At 35.6% G+C, this 20,115-nt stretch overlaps 1 protein-coding gene across 4 annotated transcripts in view; it reads left to right on the top strand.

Moving 5' to 3' along the window:
• Positions 1 to 20,115, top strand: part of Nlg2 (Neuroligin 2) — a 512,997-nt gene that overhangs the window by 119,606 nt on the left and 373,276 nt on the right. For 3 of the 4 annotated variants that reach the window (XM_074131290.1, XM_074131291.1, XM_074131289.1), the window contains exon 2: positions 2,775 to 3,511. In XM_074131290.1, the coding sequence (XP_073987391.1) occupies positions 3,097 to 3,511 (415 nt within the window). In that variant the 5' untranslated portion in view covers positions 2,775 to 3,096. Of the gene's footprint in view, positions 1 to 1,095; positions 1,185 to 2,774; positions 3,512 to 20,115 lie in introns of all 4 variants that reach the window. The other variant, XM_074131292.1, reaches the window with a different exon arrangement.

Raw genomic sequence — 20,115 nt, forward strand, 5'->3', positions numbered from 1 at the left:
GGACCTAAATCTAAACTAACCACACCTAATAAACTAACTCTCTACAAGACGTTACTTAAACCCATCTGGACTTACGGATCAGAGCTGTGGGGCTCAACTAAACCTTCCAATATCTCCCGCATCCAATCCCTCCAATCAAAAGTCCTCCGGGATTAGCTATGTGGTTAGCATACTGGACTCCCACGCGGAGGTCCCGGGTTCGAATCCAGCAGCTGACCCTTAGATTTTCTCTTCCTAGGAGCTTCTTACAGCTCACTGTCCGGTGATGGACAGTGTTGTCTGTAACGAGAGAACACTGTCCGGAGGCCGGCAGTGCACTGGAAAAAGCTCCGGGCGCTAATGACCTCAGCTGTTGATGCGCCAAAAAAAAAAAAAAAAAAAAAAAAAAAAAAAAAAAAAAAAAAAAAAAGTCCTCCGCCGAATTGTAAATGCTCCCTATTATGTCACTAACATCATCCTTCACAAAGACCTAAATATTCCTTTTGTCACTGAAACAATTCATTCACGATTCCTCAATTTCCACAAAAACCTATCCTGTCATCCCCATCCAACAGCTCAATCTCTTTCCTCATCATCCCATCCTGATAATCCCCCACGACGTCTGAAACGACGTTGGCCTCGTGATCTCCTAACCTAGACCTTTTCACAACTAGAATTCCCGAGAGTGTCAGCACTGGCTGATTTCTCTCTTCCTGCGTCCTTACGGTTGCGGTGTGCGTCGGCTATGCCGGGCAGTTTTCGCATCCTATACTGCACTTCTACTATTAACAATTTGCCTGGTGTATATTTATTTTTTATACAGGTAGCAAATAAATAAATAAATAAATAAAAAAAAAAAATTTTGGACATTATTCATCTTAAAACAAAACTATGCCCTAAATCAGAGGATAGATTTAGGGTGGGTCACAGAATAATTTTTTGATTTTGGGGCGATAAACTCAGTTAAGGGAATCACAGATTTTTAAATCCAGTAGCTTCTTTGGATTTTTATTGCAGAATATTGTCCATCTTTTTTGGTACTGATTTATAACTACAAAGGGAATAAAGATTATTGCTAAATTTCAGTAATAAATTTTTTATTCATTATTTTGCCAGGCTTTCGATCTGGGGACTTGGTCATCTTCAGCTGTTTTACCTTCACCTTCTCCGTACGCTAAAACCAAACAGAACAGAAGACACAACAAGTATTTTATTTCAAGTATTATAAACCATTTAAAGCTGCAGATCTCTGAAAGAAAAATGTTTAAATTTAAGGATTTTTTGCAAATCTATAAACTTTATGAAGATATTGAATGTTATTCTTCTACTAATAAAAATATTTTTAAAACTTCTTCAACCGTCTTTGAAAATATTTTAAGAAAAGTCTACTTGTTAGTTATAAATCCTTTACAGTTTCCCCAACCGTATTTACCGTTCAAAGTTTTGTCCAATTTATATGTAGCACCAGTTATTTACATGGAAACTTATGTGCGAGAAAGTTTCAAGTATTCCCCAAAGAAATGTTAGATGGTCCTGATTGAACGGATGGAAACTATGTAGAGTAGAGGAGAAAAACGAGAAAAGTAGAGTTTTTTAAATATTGAATTAGAAGTTTGGGCTGACCTTTATCTTTTTACGTATTTTATGAAAATTGAAACATTCTAAAATAATAAAATATAAGGAAAATGGTAATAATTTTCTTCCTTTCCTAATTGGCTCTCGGTCCTTGAACGACTGTAGCCTCTTCTAACACTCCTCTCTCAACAAGGCAATTCTTCTCCACTTTCTTATTCCGAGAATTCTCATATCCGACTCCATCTCATCCTACAACCTGATATCGGTCTGTCTCTCCTTCTAGCTCCTCCCAGGTTACCGCCCAACATACTCTTGGAAATCTTTGACTCCTCTATTCTTTCATTATGCCCCTACTGCTCTTCTTTTCTGCATCCACCCTGCTAAGAACTGATCTTGTTATGATTCTCTCAATTTGCACCTATTATCTTATTCTTTAATTAGGCTATTGACCTTCCTTAATGATCTCTCTCTCCCAAGCATTTAATGACTTTCCATCTCTTTTTTTGTGATCACCCATGTCTTGCTTGCGTTCGTCAGTATTACCATCTTCATACTGGATAGAGTTCGGAAGCTTAACAACTTTTTGTAGGGCCAATAAGACCTATTACCTGCCTTCAATCTACTCTTCACTAATTCTTCTCGGTTAAAATAAATCCCAAGTATTTGAAATCTACAACCTTTTCGAAATTTCGATGTTCTCAACTACCTCTTGTAACCCACTTTATTTACTTCTGGGGAACAGTTTTACCATTAGATTTGACCATTAGTGCTAATACGTATGACCCAGATGGCATTTTTTTTACAGCTAGTTTATGCAGTACGAGAAGGGAAAGGTCTTTATGAATGATTAATTATTCTGAGACCCTGCCAAGTACTTTGACACGACCTTTTTTCACTTTGTAAGTCAGGTGGCCCTAATCCGCTATAAAAAATTGATCAAAACTTACATTCTCATTCCAATCTCCTTGTTTGCCATTTATCATCTTGCTGCATTCTAGATCATTCTTCTAGATATATTCTCTTCTCTGATGAAGAACTTTAGGGGATGTTACCGCTGGGTAACTTCTCCTTTCATAGTAAGAGAGTATAGTGGCAGTGTAGTTGTCAGTGCCACCTGTGGTACTTAAAGTTAGGGTAGCGTAGTGTAATATTAAAAAACAAATCTTTTAGTTCTGCTTTTCTTATATTTATTAATGCCTTCTCTGTTGGTATGTTCACAGGTGATTAAAGAGTGAATAAGTGAAGACCCGGTTACGAAATAAAGCGAAGAAAGAAGCAAGAGAAACTGTATGGAAGATGAAGACAACCTTGTTAATGATGGTGGAAATATTTAGAAGGAAGAGAAAGGCAGTACTTTGTTAAAACTGAATGTTAACTGAAATAAGACTTGTACATAGAGGCAATGGAGGATAGCAAAAGTAGAGCTGGATGTAGAGTTATGAATACTATTTCTGATTGGTGGAAAAAAGTAAACAATGTCAACTAAAAACCTCAACCATAACGACAACACAAACCTCAATAAATGGTGGAGCCACTCTTGAAATGTGGACAGATTTTGCTATAATTATAGTTGTCTACATATGCAGTGTATGTATAAGAAGTACAGCTGTTGGACATAAGTACAGTACGCGTGTGGTGCGTACAAAATACGGGCCATTAAGAGGGTTGGTGCTTCAGCACCCGCCAGTCGAGGTATTCCTCGGCGTGCCGTACGCCACGCCACCGCTTGGCTCGTTACGATATATGCCGCCGGTGACGCCAAGCATGTGGAGAAGTCCACGTCTAGCTGACACATTTTCACCAGTCTGTCCACAGAGAGCACCACATGTGGCCAACAGAACGGAAGCATTGTTGGAATTACCGAGAGGTAGAGTTGCTTTCCTAGAGAGGGTACTTCCGTTGTTGGTGAACCAAAGCGAGGATTGCCTCTACTTGAACATCTATGTACCTAGAGCTGGTGAGTGCAATTGCTTTTCTCCCCTTCAATTTATTGTATTTGTTTCATTAAATTATTAGATTATTAAGATGTTCACGATGAGACTAGATAGATGTAATCCTACTTTAAAAAGCATTAAATAAGGTCATCCAGTATCTGGGTGGATGTTGGTGTGCAAAGCAAACTGAAACTGTTGTTTAAGAGAGCATTTGCAGCTGTTCTTCCGATGTCGATTTTTTAATATTTGTTTACGTTATAACTTACCATCTAGTAAAAAATTTAAGCAATAGAACTTATAATAATAAGAGTCATGATTGCTTGCACAAAATTACAATTTTCATAGTGAGAAGCTTGTAGTGTAAGGGTGCATTTACATCAGCATTTACCAGCAACCAGCAAGTAATAAATAAAATAAATATATTATATAGTTTTTAACTTTAACTAAACTTTTTATAATTTATGCACTATGTAAACAACGAAATCACATAATTTGCTTACATATTACAGAGTTACATTTACAGGTACACATAGTGACTATATGGAGTTCAATATTGTGTTAACACTTCATTCGATCTGCAGCAAAACAGATAATAATTTAAAGATAAATATTCAGCGGAGAACAACAACAAGAAAAAATGCTAATTACATAAATATACTGAGTAAGAAGTGCTTTAATTTACAGCAAGTTGAAAACAAAAAGTAAATTAGCTGCAAGTTTTTTTGTTGCCAGAAACAGACAGATAATAAAGATTCTAGACTCTCATTTTTATGGCTCCTGCTGTTTAAGTAATTATTTAAAGATTTTGGTTCAAAATAAGGGGAAAAAAGGCCGTTTACAGAATTAATCCCTGTTAAAATAAAAACTTAGCCTTAAAAGTGAACTTTTTAGAGCTGAGCCGAAGTTATGCCAACTTACTCTCATTCACAATCCTGAATTATTAATCACCCAAAGTACATATTGAAATCAGAATTCTGAGCGAAATTTCTAACTTTTCCAAGTGAAGTTGAACTTAAAGGCATTAGTCTTTTTTTTTTAAACAATTTTTCTTAACGACTTCTAAATTTTGGGTTTGCCGGATATCCTTTGCTCCAATGGTTTGCAAATAATGACATATGTATGAGACCCAGTTAAAAGGTGTCACAGGTACCCCTTTGAATTGTTAACTCTTGTTATGTTCTACAACTTGTTGCAGCTTTGCCGGGGCAGTCGAAATTCATGAGTATTTAAACATATTTATCTGTATAGAAAAAGTATATCATTAGATCAACAAATAATATTTCTATAATTTAGAAGAATTATGAACTTTGTAAACTGTGCACTTTCAGAGTTGCCCCACATAAACTTTAACTTGGTTTCTATATATATTTAAAACGGAAGGATTTAACAATTATTTATTTCCATATATTTCTTTTTTTTGCGTTTATTGTGCTACAATCAGCGCGTTAGCGCTATAAGTAACAATGATAACAGTGAACAGTAGAAATAAATGAGTGGAGAAGTTACCCAGTGGTAACACTCCAAAACATTAGACGGTTAGTCACTCTCTTCACTTGAGAGGAGATCACAAGGCCTCTGTCTCTTAAGGCGTCTTGTCTCGGGTTGTCAGGAAGAGTTCTAGAAGAAATATTTTTGTGCTAGAGGATTTATATGAGATTGCAGGCTGAAATGGAGTTTTCTGTATCTTGTTTTAGCAACTTGGGTGACAAAAAGAATGTTAAGGTCAATAAGGTTGGAGACATAAAAAGGAGCGTGTACAATAGTTCGAAGTATTTTAGATTGAAGAGATTGAATCCTTTGGAGATTGGAGCGTTTGGTTGAACCCCACAGCTCTATACCATACGCCCAGATGGGTTTCAAAATACATAGAAGTATAAATCCAGAGCGAGTTTTGATCTGTCGTCTAAGAGTCTTTTAAGTAGTCGATAGCGTCTGTTCAGTTCTGTTCTTTTAATTCTAGCGTAGTTAATCTTTAATCCTACCATATATTTCTAAATAGCTTTTTTTTTTTAAAGTAAATCAAAGCGACTACATAGTATTTACTAGCTCGCTGAATGTTGCAAACAGCACCGATCCTCCAACAAGTATAGTGTGAGACGGAATCATAGTTTTAGTAGAATTCTCTACAGCAAACTGATCAGTCTTAACCTCTGACGATGGTTGAAACTCCGGAAGCATTCAGGGATACAAGAGAGAGAGAGAAAAAAACAAATTGCTTGCAACGACGGATAAAATCAGCGAAATAAGGAAAATTTCACTAAAATTGAGTTTTAGAAATTGTATCATTTATGGAAAAACTAGAATTGTTATTTCTAATCAGAAAAATCCAATTTGATGTACAAGAGAGTGGAAGAGAGATTTATATAGACAGATTGATGGAATGGGAGGGAGAGAACGGAGGTAGTAATTTTCTAATAGCGGTCACAGAGTATACGCTCTCCTCCACTGGGAGTTACTGTACGTGATGTCAATGCTTTCCAAACAACTCTGCAAGGTGGATGAGAAACAGGTTTTTCATATTTTTCATTTTCTCCACACTTTTGCTTTTTATTTTCTGTAAATTAAGAGAGTTGTTTTTTCTTACTCATCACATCACCCCTGAAGATGAAAGTAGTTTGCTATTTATTCTCTTTCTTTTCTCTTTTTGTAATTAATTATAAAAATGTAATAATAGTACATACAGTAAAAATAAAATTGAGAATAATATCCACTTTTGTGGCGTGGTAGTGAAGGATATTCTGTTGTAAAAGATGAACACTGGAGAAGGAATTGAAGATATGGGAAGGAAGCTGTTTATTTGCACCGAGGCTTATCCCTAGCAAGGGCTAAATCTAAATCTCTCAAGGGGTGAGTTTAATCTTAGATTATCTCTTAAAAACGTAGAAGACTTTATTAAAGTAAATAAATAATTACAAAGATCTATTGTAGTTCCCTTAAGAGTTTGAATGTTGTCATTTTCTTTCGAATTCCCTTCATTGTAAAGTTGCAGACAATAACTAATTTCCACAAGCCCTGAGTAAATGGAGAATAGTTAAAGGTTGTTCTTGTAGTTATGATGGGATACTCAGATGGACGTTAAGTGAACCAGGAAAATAAGTGGCTAGTTCACTTTCCCTTTCGTCATTTAGATGAATAACTAAAGTCCTGATTATGATACAGTTAAGAACGTTCCTCGAGGATAGATAAATTATTGTTTAACCTCTAGAGATCTGTTTTGAAAATACAGTTTAAAGTACGTTGAGTTCTTAAGTGGACTATTATGTCAACACTGGAACGCTATTACACAGTAAAGGTGCTTACCATTATTCTACTTAGTTATAGAATCAATTACACCTCAACCATTAAGAAGGCTTCTAGATTTCAAGGAGTATCATGATGTCTTTTAGTGAATCTCCTTGTTAATTCAAAACAAGCTATTTAAATTATTCAGCTTGTTCGGTGGCAACCATTTGATTGATAGAAAAAGAAATTGAAAGAATTTTGACGGTAGATAAAACGGAAGAAAGAGGAGCACTTAAGTAACGGAAATCGCTGAATAGGGAACCATTTTGGCGGGCAATGCCAGGAGGCGGGTATTGCAGAGTGTTTGCCAGGGGGCGCGATGAGGTGGCTAGTATTGCAGGGGGAGCACATTTTTAACGAAGGGTTTTCGGTCACTGGGTGAATTTGTTATTTTGTCTGAATGGTTAATGGTGCATGAAGATAGTCTATGGGAAGCTGTTCTTTATGTGCGTTTGTATGTATTTTTGGCCTAAATGTATATAAATAGAACAGTCCTATATATGTATTTACATACTCGCACCTCGTACATATTTACAACGAAAATAGTATGGTGAAGAAAACAGGGATGACCTGAGTAAAGCCTAACACTTCACTCAAATAGGACCCCGAAAGCCTTGTAGATCCGCTAAACCCCCCCAAAAAAGGGTTGACTGGGAAATAGAAAGTGTTACTTTCAATGTAACCCTTTACTATCTCGGCCTTTGAACTTTCCACGCAGGCACAAAATTATAAATATATAATGCAACACTAACTAGCTCGTGTGTGTATATGAGTATGATTCTCTGGCTCGTTCGCACTCTAGTACTATACTAACAGAACAGTTTGGTTTTAGTTGCTGTTCCAAGCATTCATCTGAAGCCACTTGTTTTTTTGGAGCCGAGTTCATTTTTGGTTAAATAATTTATTACTCGAGTGTTTCAATTTATCCAAACTATGGCCATTGTCAGAGGCTTTCCTGTTTATTTCATTCACAACTCTTTAACGTTTGTCTTTGAATTTGTTTTTAAAAACTTTTTGTAACTAATATGTAATTGAAACATCGTGGTGAAATTCTATTGGACGGAAATTATTCAATTACTTCAAAGATTTTTGTAAATTTAGTTCATGCCATTCTGGTGGCTTTAGTATAAAAGTAGTTTTTTTTTTAAATTAAATTATTAAATAATTTAATTAAAATTCAATTTATCATGGCGATATTTCCATTTTTCATTTCCTACCTACTCTGGCCCGGAGCTAACCCTAATACTCGTACAAGAAATAAAGTCACAAGAAAAAGTGAAATAGGATAAAAGTCAGAGAATTACAGTGCAGCCAATCTAATGTCTAGTCTAGTCTTTCTTTAACAAACCATCACTAGACTAATCTGTTGCAATATCATAAAAATCTCAATATCTAAAAGTAATCACCAATTTTTTTTTTTTTAGGCGTGGCTTAGCCTCGAAATACCAGTGTGTGGTGAACGGGGGCGGAAGCACATACTTTACTTTTAACATTTTTCATATTAAAATAGCTACACGCGCGATTCGAACTGGGGATCTCTTACTTGCAAAGCCACGCTTCATAAGTACGTTGCAACTCCTCTGACCAACTTCAAAGTAAGTGCTGTAAGACGGAGAAAGTGGCTTGCCACTACTGGGCAGAGACAAGCGAAGGAGTTCATCAGAGGCTATTCGCCAAGGCTGGCTGCAGAATTAATCCGTCAAGGCCGTGGGACTGTAAGGATAATTGTAGGCCTATTAACTGGCCACTGCAGGATCAGAAAACATATGCATCGCATGGGCCTGGCAGAGGATAGCCTTTGTAGGTTCTGTCAGGAAGAAGAGGAAACGGCACTGCACGTGTTGGGTCAGTGTGAGGGGCTTGTATAGCTAAGGATGTTACTTCACGGGGAGGAAAAACCAAGGCCTGAGAGCTTTACCCAAGAGTCGCTCTCCAGCATTAAGAGTCTGATTAAACGGACGGGTCTGGAGGGCGAGCTCTAAAGTCGGGGAGCCACAATAGATCCATAGGGGTGGCGGTGCCGTAGGCCTTGAGGCCGCCCTAATTTAATCTATTCTATTCTAGACGGAGATAAACAAGTATCCGTTAATTTCCTAATTCCAATTATATTCAAGCTCTCTCTCATACATAGTGAATTATATAATTCAGTAAAAACTCTATTTTCATTTTCTACTTGACTCTGTAACTCACTTACAATAAAATGAAAAAATTGCACACTAAATACAGCAGTGATTCGTTGGTCCGGAATGGAGGAACCAAATTACCAATCGGACACTGAACCCGAAACTGAGATATAAATGTGATTAAGAATTTTCCATTTCAAAATGACAGTTTGATTAAAGCACGGCCTGATCTCTCTGACAACTGCCGGAAGTAGCCAAAAGCTATAATTTTCCCCATAAAGCCTTGTGTAGAATTCTCTAGGGACTTCGTTTCTTCTTATAATTCTTTCTTGGTCTAATTCAAAATGAATTTTTTTGTCTAAGCGACACTTTTAAACTGAAAAGTAAATAGTTATCAACGATTAAAACTGTTTTTGAATATCCGAGCCTTAGAGCCATAAGGGAAGGTTCACCACTGCTGACTTGTACAGCAAAGTCCCCGTAAACTGAAAGTAATACTCGCCAAGTCATAAACTTTCAAAGAAAACTATTACTTTGAACAATAACTGTGAAGTAAATTACATAAAGCAACTTACAATTACAGTTAATGGCAAAAACACTTATTGCTGTAAGAGAAGGCAAACATTTCCTTATACTCTGCTTCACGCAAGCCAGCACACCTCCACTACCTAGTTCATGAAGTTGGAGATGCTCGTGAAAAATATAAAATGTAAATAGCTTTTGGCAGAGCTTATTCGCGTTAGCAAGCGGTGTCCTTTAGAAAAGGTTTGTCATTAGAAGCAGGGCCAGATTTTCCTATAGGCTAACTAGGCTTCAGCCTAGGGCCTCAAGATCAAGAGGGGCCTACATTCAAATTGTTAGCAAAATTAAAATTACACTATTCTAAAAACGGTGAACACTAAAACACTGAACCGAAAATAAGGAGCAATTCTACGCATATGACTAATAAACAAACATAAAAATGTATTGGTCAAGATCAACGCGTTCGGCTCATTGGGTCAGTTCGTTTGTTTATACAAAATTGCACCTAAGTATAGTTCATACGTCACTGATTGCTATGGCAAATATTGACGTGCCTTATGCTACTAAGCTCTGGTTTGTTCTTGCATAAATAAAGTGCTGATTGGTGTAGATTGGAACAGACAAATGGGAGGTGAAATAGCCTAGGGCCTCTTTTCATCTAAATCTGGCCCTGATTAAAAGTAGACCTCGGTTAGCTCCATTCTCTTCTTGAGACGAGGAGTTGGGTTATTTAGTGAAATTGAGCTCTATAGAGGAGGATTGACGGGCAGGATTCCTCCGAGAACATCAAGCGCCAGAAAAGTGAAGTCACAGAAAAATGAAATTTTGCCCAGGAAGTCTCGCCATGATGTCTTAGAGGACTACTGTCTTCTAGGGGGCGACGTTTGGGTCATGATAAAAGAAGAACCATTTACCAAGATCCGCCCTTCTAAGAAAACTGTCTCCCTCTCTATAAAGAGGGATGAAACTTTTTCTATTAAACAAATTTCCTGGAGCAAAAAAATTAAAAAAAATAAAACGTACCTTTTTGACAAATATTACGGCTTAATGGAAGGATGAAGTTTATGTATGGAAGGCGAGCCGGCTGGCCATTTCTTTTAATAGTGAAGTTATTTATCATTCTAAATACCAGAGAGCGGTCTGGCGTCTGACAAGAAAATAATTCTAAGGCTTGCAGCAGAAGGAGTGAGCTAAGTCTCCAGTTTATTTTGTATAGCTCTCTCTCTCTCTCTCTCTCAGTTCTTATTTCTCTCTGTCTCTTGTAGCCTAGTTCAGTATTTTGTTTAAGAAAAATTATGTGGTTATAATTGAGCGACATTATATTCAGCAAAGAGAGGCCTAAATCCTGGGAATAACATTTGTTGCCCAAAAAGTAGGGCATAATCTCTAGACCGCTCTAGGAGTTGTCTTCAACCTTACTTTAAAGTTTATTTATTTTTGTTAATTTGTTCATCTTACACGATGCTTGTAAGAGAAGTTTACTAAAGCGTGGGTTTTTCTGTTGTAAAATGCCTTTTCCTCTTGCCTCAGTGGCAATGAACAGCTTATTTATTTTGAGACCTCCCTGGAAAAACATGTTTTGGGTCTTCGTGTCATTAAGAGATTATACTCTGTGTGGTCAGCTCAATTCTGTAGTTTAATATCTATTGAAATATTTTATGAAAAAAGTTTCATTTTAAGAAAACAATCAACAAATACTAGAAATCAACAGTTATTAATTACTCACTCCTTCGTTGTACGCTCTAAAAATGCCCTCTCCTCCCCAAGATAGGCTGAGTAACTGTGACAGTAGTCCATGCTATCTAACAATCAACTAACTTCAAAATCAATACACAATATTTTACTTTAATTCGAATCTTTTAATGCAGACAGTAATAATTTCTAGACAATCTCACAATTTTGTATTTACGAAGTTGACAGGCATAACCTGGAATCGGGCAATCTTTAGAATCAAGTAAAATAAAACTTGAATAGCAATCGTCTAAAAAGCTCTTAGCCTATTTGCCTTGGCTTTCTTTCTAGTCATATAACAATTATTTATGGCACAGAAATATTCGCCGAGAAGGATGCTATCTGCCTAAATTTGCCTTGACATATACATATGTATGTATTACACTTTCTAAAGGGTATCATAAAGAAGTATGTGTATAAGAATGTTATTTATGTATCCTTAGCATGATTCATCCATGTATGAAATTATAAAACTTCTTTGTAACTCGTTTTTCTGTTTCTTATGCTGTTTTTTTGTGGACTGATTCTGATTTCTAAAGCTGAGTTTATTTCTTATGTTTACATTTTCCATTTAATTTTGTTTTATTCTGTTGCGTCTAATTTTACTCTTAATGCAGTATACTAGAACAGTAATGACAAGCCAAAATAATTTGATAGTCAAACTGTTTTCGTTTCTGGTGTCTTCATTCTTGGCTCTAGAGGCTATACAAGATTTTACCCCTAAAATTTCAGAGTTTACTGTCCCACTTCCAAATAAGAAGGGTGATCGTTTAAGAAGATAAGGCCATCTCTATCCTGGCAAGAGTGTAGGCCTAACTACAGTGGAGCTGCTTTAAACCTATTTAAGAACTTGCAAAGTTTAGCGTAACTCTTTACATCGTGAGGCTCTTTACTCACTCACGGCGTTACCATGGAGTTACGATGGTATTGCTTAGACCAGGATCTACACGATTTCCAACAAGCGAGTGTGATCTTTCTTTGCTTACGTCTTTAGCTCAGTCATTATATCATTTTTTCACAGGCCAGTAGCCAAATACTGTAGTGGCATACATCTAACACATATGGAAGTGTATATTTCATCCTTACAGTTAAATGAAAGATTGTAAAACCATTTTAGAAAAAACTTAAAACTTATTTGCAACGGATATCAGCTAACAACCAGTTATTTTTGCTTGTTTATAACTACTATTTTATTTTCGTTGGAGCCAGCAGATTCCTCGTGACTTTTTTTTATCTATCCTTAAAAAACATCGCGCAAAGCCACAGTTAAAAACATAAAATACCAATTGTTCCAGTTCTTCCATCCAAACAATTCTATTTCAAAATTCATAGTTGCTAGAATATAACAGAATAGAATTCCTCAAACTTTTTAGCATTTAATTAATAACTTGAAATTAACAGCAAGGAAATTTATTAGAGAACTATTCCTTTATTTACAATACAATACTATGTTGAAATATATAAAAAGCAGAGTCTGCTTAATTAAGGAGAAGCTGGTTAAATAGTTATAAAACTAGAACGCTTTAAAAAAAAATATATACCTACTACATATTAACAAGTTACATAATGTATCCTTTTTATATTCATAGCATATCATCTGGACCATTTAAACTAACTGTGTGAATGTCACAGTTCCCCTTGGTCCTGTTTCCTGAACTCAAAGTTTATTTCATTCATTGACGGAGATCAGAACATCTCCTCTGGAAGAGAAGAAATTTCACCAACGACTGGATTTGACATAATGGAAAGGGAGCTTTTCGCATGCAACTTTCATTTTTATTTATTTTTTTAAAGCTTGGAGAAACTCAGCATTTAAAACCCTGGGATATTAAAATGCAGCGAAGTGCTTGAGCTTTCAGATATTTTTTCAAGCACTTCGCTGCATACTCCATTGTTCACCCAGCTGAGTTTGTTGTGAATATTCAGTAAATATTTAATTAAAAAAGTAACTTACTAACCATATTAAGGTAATATTTCATTTTTTCTTATTTCTATAAAAAAAAACTTAAACTTATTTGTAAATAATATTTCGTTTACTTTTTCTTTGGTTTAAGAAGAAATGAAAACTAATTTATTTACAATTAAATATAAATACAGCATCAAGAAGTGTTTCATGGCAACTTCCTGAACACACTAAATCGAAAATAATATAATTTATCTCAAGTTAAATTTAAGCACAATTACAAATTAAGGAAAATCTAATGGAAAAGTTGTAATTGATCAGAGAAAATTCTGCAACAGTAATGATTATCTATTTTACTTTTAACTGAGTAACTTCCAGCTTACCTATATCCTCTTTTTGAAATTCTCACTTGATATTTCACTTATCTTTAGCTTTACAATGATAAAATACTTAAATGGAAACTCATGCCTTCTTCTTCCTACTCCTTTGGCGCTACAGCCCTTGTAGGGCTTTGGCCTCCTTTAGCAGACAGTCCCAACCATCTCTATCCGTGGCTCTTGCCTTAAAAAGAACAGAATTCAAGAGATGCTGATCTGATAACTAAAATGTGACAACAGAACCTTGAACATCTAAAGATATATTTATTTAAGTGTAATAAAACCTGTCCAGGTTTAAGACATTAAACTTTGGGGTTCAACCAAATGCTCATTCTTTGCTCTATAGTTTGATGCTCCTTCCTTTGCCTCCATCAAACTATTAACAAAAGACTAAACCTTTTTTTTGTCACACAAGTTGCTCAAAACGGATACAGAAAATTCTTTGGATCTTCATTCCAATCCGTTTTATTAGTAGTGCATCTAAACATAATGAAAGGCACCCGTCTTCTCACAGATGATAAGAGTGATCAAATAGTGAATTATTGCTGGAATGGGTAAATTCTCCACGCTGACTTTAGAGACTCCATGTTATCCTTGTTGTAATTAAATAAATAATTAAAAATATGATTTTCACTGGATTCACTCCCATGAATTAATTTAATAGTTTTTCCCAAAATGGTCTTTCTCTTTTACCATGTGTTTGTATAAGAATGTAGACTGCGTTCTAGAACGGAAAATCGTGGAAAGTTCAAATTGATACTTGGTTTAGTGCAGGGAAAAACTCCACAAGAATTTAATATCAGCAATTGGGCATTAACAGCAAGAGGCCAATGTCAGCAAGTGAAAGTGACTTTTATTTTCCATTGTGTTTTCTTGGGAAAGGCTTCAACAATTTTCTTTGAATATCCTTTTTCCCACTAGATAGATACATTTAAGACTATAACATTTATTTAAATCATTTTTATTTCATGGAAAATTCATCTTAGTAATTAGTTCAGAAATAAAACGTTCTTGAGAGAAATGTAATTAACTTCCATGGACAAATGACCTGGATGGTAGATATGCGTTTGAAGTAAAAACCAATAAAATCTTATAAAAATGATGTTAATGGTGCTTATAACATTTCCAGGCAGAAATATGGGGTTTAAAAATTGGCATAAATGTGTAAATCTGTATGAATGTGGGAACTAAACATTGCAGAATGTTTAAACTAAATATTTTATTTGTTTGCTACATGGGAACAAAGGTTAGGAACAAAATCTGTCTACCTGTTTTTTCCTGTTCTGTGGTTTGTGAGGTAGTTGATATTGATTATCTATATTTCACAATAACATTCGCTCAATACAATATTTAAATAATGTCGGTCTTTTGCAGCCATTGTGTTAACTTTAAGTGCTCCACGTATAAACAATTTATGGTTTCTGCTGTGTAGACTAAGGCAAAACTTTATATTAATATATTCCTACAGTTGGACTGTTTATAATGTACCCCCAAATTGTTTGGAACAACGGATTACTTTTATTCTCTTTGTTTGCTAATGCTTCTAGCAGCATTAAAACATAACTTCAACTAGAAGTTGGATCTCTCACAAAACCCAGAACCACACAAGAGAAAATTGCTAACAACCTCTGCCCCTCCATTCCTCTTCTTTGCCCTGATTCCTCTGATATTACTGTTTACTTCTCTTACTCTTGAAATCATATGAAAGTTGGAGAAGTTATATACCATCCACCTCAGAGCCCTCTATCGAAGTCTATCTCACCTACCTCAAACTGAACACACTCTAACTCACTTCCTAAATCTGAAAGCTTATTTTCTGCCTCTTCCTGTTTCAACTAAATATTGTATTTAACCTTCGCTTATTGTTTGTGCCAGTTATTATTGAGTTGAACTCTCCAAGTGGGTTGCTGGAGAAGACCTGGTTCCTTTCTTATTATTTTAAAAACCATTCCTCTCTTGTATAGAAATGTTTATTGACGATTGTTATTTCAAAAAGAAGGAACAAATAATTATTCATTCTTGAACCAAATGTTTAAAGTGCGGTTTTGCAATAATTATTGGAGGGTTAGCGAAAACAGAACAAAACTGCTTTTACACTACTATTGGAGGGTTTAGAGTTGTTCCCTCCAAAATAATCATATAGGGTTAACGTTAGACGAATGCATGAGAACAGTCCATTTCTCAAATTGAATCTGTGAATTAGAAAAATTGCCTCCAATATGAAGAACCCCAACCACTAATTCTGGTTTAAAAATGCATAGCCTGAGATGTTGAAATACATTTCAATAATTCTTCAATGTTTCCCAGCTTGTCAAATATCTTTCCACCAAACACAGTTGTTTTCCTGGTGGTTCTTTTCAGGAAAAATATAGGCTGGAAGTGAAAAACGACAAAACAAAAAAACAGATTCATTTATCAAAGGGGACCAACAAACAAATCAGTTGAATTATTCTAATAAAATTAAATCTTCAATTTTTAAAATCCATCAGATTGCAATCACTTACAGCTGTAAGAGATAGTAAAGTAATGAAAACTAACTGGCAAGTTTATAAAAAAGGAAGAGAATGCCACCTTCATCTGTCTCTTTTTCTAGTATTCCTTTAATTAAAATTCGATAAGCACTAATTGCCGCCTCCAGTCTGATCACAATCTGCCTCCGTTCTTCGTCAGTCAGGCCTCCTGCCTGCGCCTTAGTGACAGAAAGAACGTTATTGGAAAACTTTCTTCCCTCTTGTTCGCCCCTGATCCTTGTTACTCTTTATAGCATTGATAAACCTCTAACAAGAACTCTTTAAGACAAAATCTTTCAACAACTGATTACAGTTTTCAGTAAGTACAATTCTTTTTCCTGATCATTATTTTATTTTTCTATTTAAGTCTGTTTTTTTAAGCAGATGTATAACCTAGAAAGTTTATCTTGTGTACTCATTTATTTATCAAATCAGTTTGTAACCAATAAAGATTGTAGCAAGAATGTCTACCATTTACTTAGTATACAACTTAAGTTTTAATATCAAGAATTCTTAAAATGAGTACCAACTGCTCTCAGGAGGAGCTCTCTTTTCCGAGGGATAGGAAAGTATGGCAAAATGGGACTTTAGGCTTGTGAGAAGTAAAGTCAGAATAGACTAATTAAAATAAAGTAATGGAAGCCATTACAGACTTGCCTAAGGCAGTACTCCGGACTTATTCTCTACAAACTTATACCCTAAATGGTTTAATGTACTAAATTGGTGTCATATCACCAATTGATTTGAAGTAGCAGCGCAAAGTACTGGCGCCTATAACACTAAAATTGCACTGTATACACAGGTAAAGGAAAAATATCTTGTTTTATCGGTAAGTATACCACAACAAGTTTTGTATACATTGTCCGCTTAAAACTGTCATGTAATTTGTGAATTACAAAATAAAAAAAAAAAAGAGTTATTAAAAGGTTTCCTAATTATTATGATGCCCTACGATATGAATTATGATGACGCCAAATCTTCCAACATTCTACTTATACACAGAATTCCAAAGTCTTGAAAACGCCCCTTACTATATCCTCCAATCGACCCTCCATCACCACCTTGACGTCCCCTAAGTCAATGAAGTAATTCCTAACTGATTCCTAAATTTCCATCTCAATTTAGTAGATCATCCGAACCCCTCTCGGACCAATCTTTATCCACAAACTCCCCTCCTGGTAATGGTACACGTCGTTTAATATGACGTTGGCCCCGCGTTCTCCTTACTTCCCAACCTCATCTTTTGCCCTAGAGAGTGAAAGCACTCAATGGTATCTCTCACTACGTCCTCCCTCCCGGTTGTGGCGCTGAAATTTCCCGACCAAAAGTATCATTTCATTGTGTAGAATTTTTCTTTGAAATTTTTTAAGAAAAATAAATGGAATTTTGTACATTCGCATAGATCTACATATTAACTCTTTTCGTTTTCTTGTAAAATTCATCCTCGAGTAATGGTTTAGATAGACTACCCATTAAAGTGTCGATTCACTGTAATGAACACTTTTCCGAAGTGAATAATGTTGGTAAGAATGAAATAAAATTCAAATATTTGGAGTTAAAAGGAAATTTATGAGTTAGAACCTTGAATATAGTACTCGTAGTAAGAGTGAAAAGTGAACGGGTTCACTCTGGATTTTTGGCTTTAAACACTCGTATTTGAGAAAATTCCCGGATTGAACAAAAAGTTGTTAGTTCTGGGACTGCATTGAAAATAGTCGTTAGAGGTATTATGGCTTTAAGGAAAAGTTGTACTATTCTTTATTTTTCCACTTTCAAGGACCTATAAAATATTTATTGAGTGAAAGAAAACACCGTAGGTTTTCAAGGTTAACACTTTTGCAGTAAAGAGGCGATATTTTGATAACATGTGTGAAAAGTGTTGAAATAAAAGACCTTTGGGGTCGATATAACCGATAATCGACAATGACTACGATTCACTACTACGATATGCAACATACTTGAAATAAAGGCCCAGCAAAGTAATAACAGTATCGAAAATATGCTGTCGCCTTCATGAATGTGGACACATTCTAAACATATAACCACACACCTCTTGTGGTATTACGTTTCTATCACCTCTGTTATAGCCAATACATACAAATGTTATTTTCATAAATATGTAAATTTTAGTGAAACCTTCAACGACATGCTTATATAACACTAGTACATTACATTTTGTACCTTTTCATTGAATAAATTGTTAGCATTTCAGTTTTCTAATGTATAAATTTAGACAACTGGTAGGGAAGTATGATTTTTAATAGAACCAGTGGTGCCTAGAAGACTACTTCCTTGGAAAAGTTATTAGACAGAGAATATTTTATAATCATGCGGGCCACGCTGAAGCCAAACCGTTATAGACATCAATTGCCTCTGTAGATCTAAGTGTAGTAGATTAGTGTAGCTGAAAGGATCCATTCTTAGCCCAGGGACAGCAGACTCCTTGAAGAGTTACCTGATCTTCAGACTTTCACCCCTTCCTCTCGCCTTCATCATCATCATCATCATCTTCTTCTTCTTCTTACATTACCTTGGAGCAGGTTCTGCTCCCCAAGGCACTTCAGCCTTGACTTATATCATCCTCTTAAATAGTTTTTTAGATATAGTCTCCCTTCTTTACGAGGTCCAGAAGGCTACCGTCACCGATTTCATGACAGGCAAACAGAGTGGCCATTTCTACTTCATTTAGATCTAGTCTGCACAGAGACTTAATGTTAATACTCCATATCCTGTGAACAAAAGAACTTATTGTACTTTAAGTTCTCTGCTTATAGTAGTCCATCGGGAGGAGAAATCTTCCTTGGGTTTTGATTCACCTCTGGTCTCCAGTACCAGAGGCCCTACACCGCAAAAAGGCTACTGCTACTAAAAGGGGTCCAGGCTTATAGAGACGTTCCTACTTCTACGTACCCTGAACCTTCGTTCTCTCCACCGGATTTAAACTTGCCTCACCTACAGCGGCTCACTTTGTGGAGGCGTTTTTTTGACCTAACTTGTCTTAATAAGACAGCATAAGGTCAGATTAAGAAGTCTTAGAACTAGAGCCAGTCCGGGTCAAGACCACTAGCGCGATGATAAGGAATTGAACCTCCTTGTCTATGACATCCGATGGTATTTCGAACTTACAGGCTACCTGTAATTGCTATTTTATTTTTTACTTCCGTTTTATTAAATAATAATTGTTAAAAACTAAAATGGTTACTTTTCTTTTTGTTCCTTCTTCAAAAATTGACATTTGTGTAAATTAGTAATGAAAAGTAGGTTTCGCAAAATCCCAGTTTTCTGCATTTACAACCCCCTGTTGGGGTAGGGTTTTGTTAAAAACCAAAAAAATTCATATAATCTTGAAGCTCTATAAATGCGCAACTTTTTCTGAAATTATGTGATTCCTTGATTCATTAATCATTGAAAAAATGCAGTTAAAAATTTTAACAAAAATCATCGAGACCGAAATTTTTAGACATTCAAGTGAAAATTTCATTGTTATAAGAATCGTTTTGAGGCTCTGGATTAATTAGATTTATAGGAAATTTAATGCTCTTTCGTTTGGAATAAGCAGATTTGTGGTAGGATAAAGGATAGAAAAGTTACGGCCGATTTTATGGCGAAAAACGCGAATATAGATGGAAAAGTTAAAAATGCAAATATCTTGGACACTATTGAGAATCGGGCCAAAGTGAAGAGAATATTTTTTGTTGCATTTGAGCTGCTGAATCACCTCCAGAAGTTTCGACCACTCCTCCGTATACACCCCGTATTGTGTTTCCATCGGAAGTATCGTTTTGAGGTTCCAAGTTCTTAAAACGAATTTTTAGAAAATGCCAGACTATCTCTCTCTCTCTCTCAAATTTTTAATTGAGTTGATTACGATAATGTTTTATTATTTTTATTTATTGATTATTGATGGTCAACATCTTAGGTTATTGGCGCCCGGAGGTTTTTTCAGTGCACTGCCGGCCTCCGGACAGTGTTCTCTCGTTACAGACAACACTGTCCATCACCGGACAGTGAGCTGTAAGAAGCTCTTAGGAAGAGAAAATCTAAAGGTCAGCAGCTGGATTCGAATCCGGGACTTCCGCGTGGGTACGCTAACCGCATAGCTAATCCCTTCCCTCTGTACTATTATTATTATTATTATTATTATTATTATTGTTGTAATTAGTTATTTTGCATGAAAAC

The sequence above is a fragment of the Rhodnius prolixus genome, unplaced genomic scaffold, assembly GCF_049639745.1.
Source record: "Rhodnius prolixus isolate KJV_2025 unplaced genomic scaffold, Rpr scaffold_4, whole genome shotgun sequence".
Classification (NCBI taxonomy): domain Eukaryota; kingdom Metazoa; phylum Arthropoda; class Insecta; order Hemiptera; family Reduviidae; genus Rhodnius; species Rhodnius prolixus.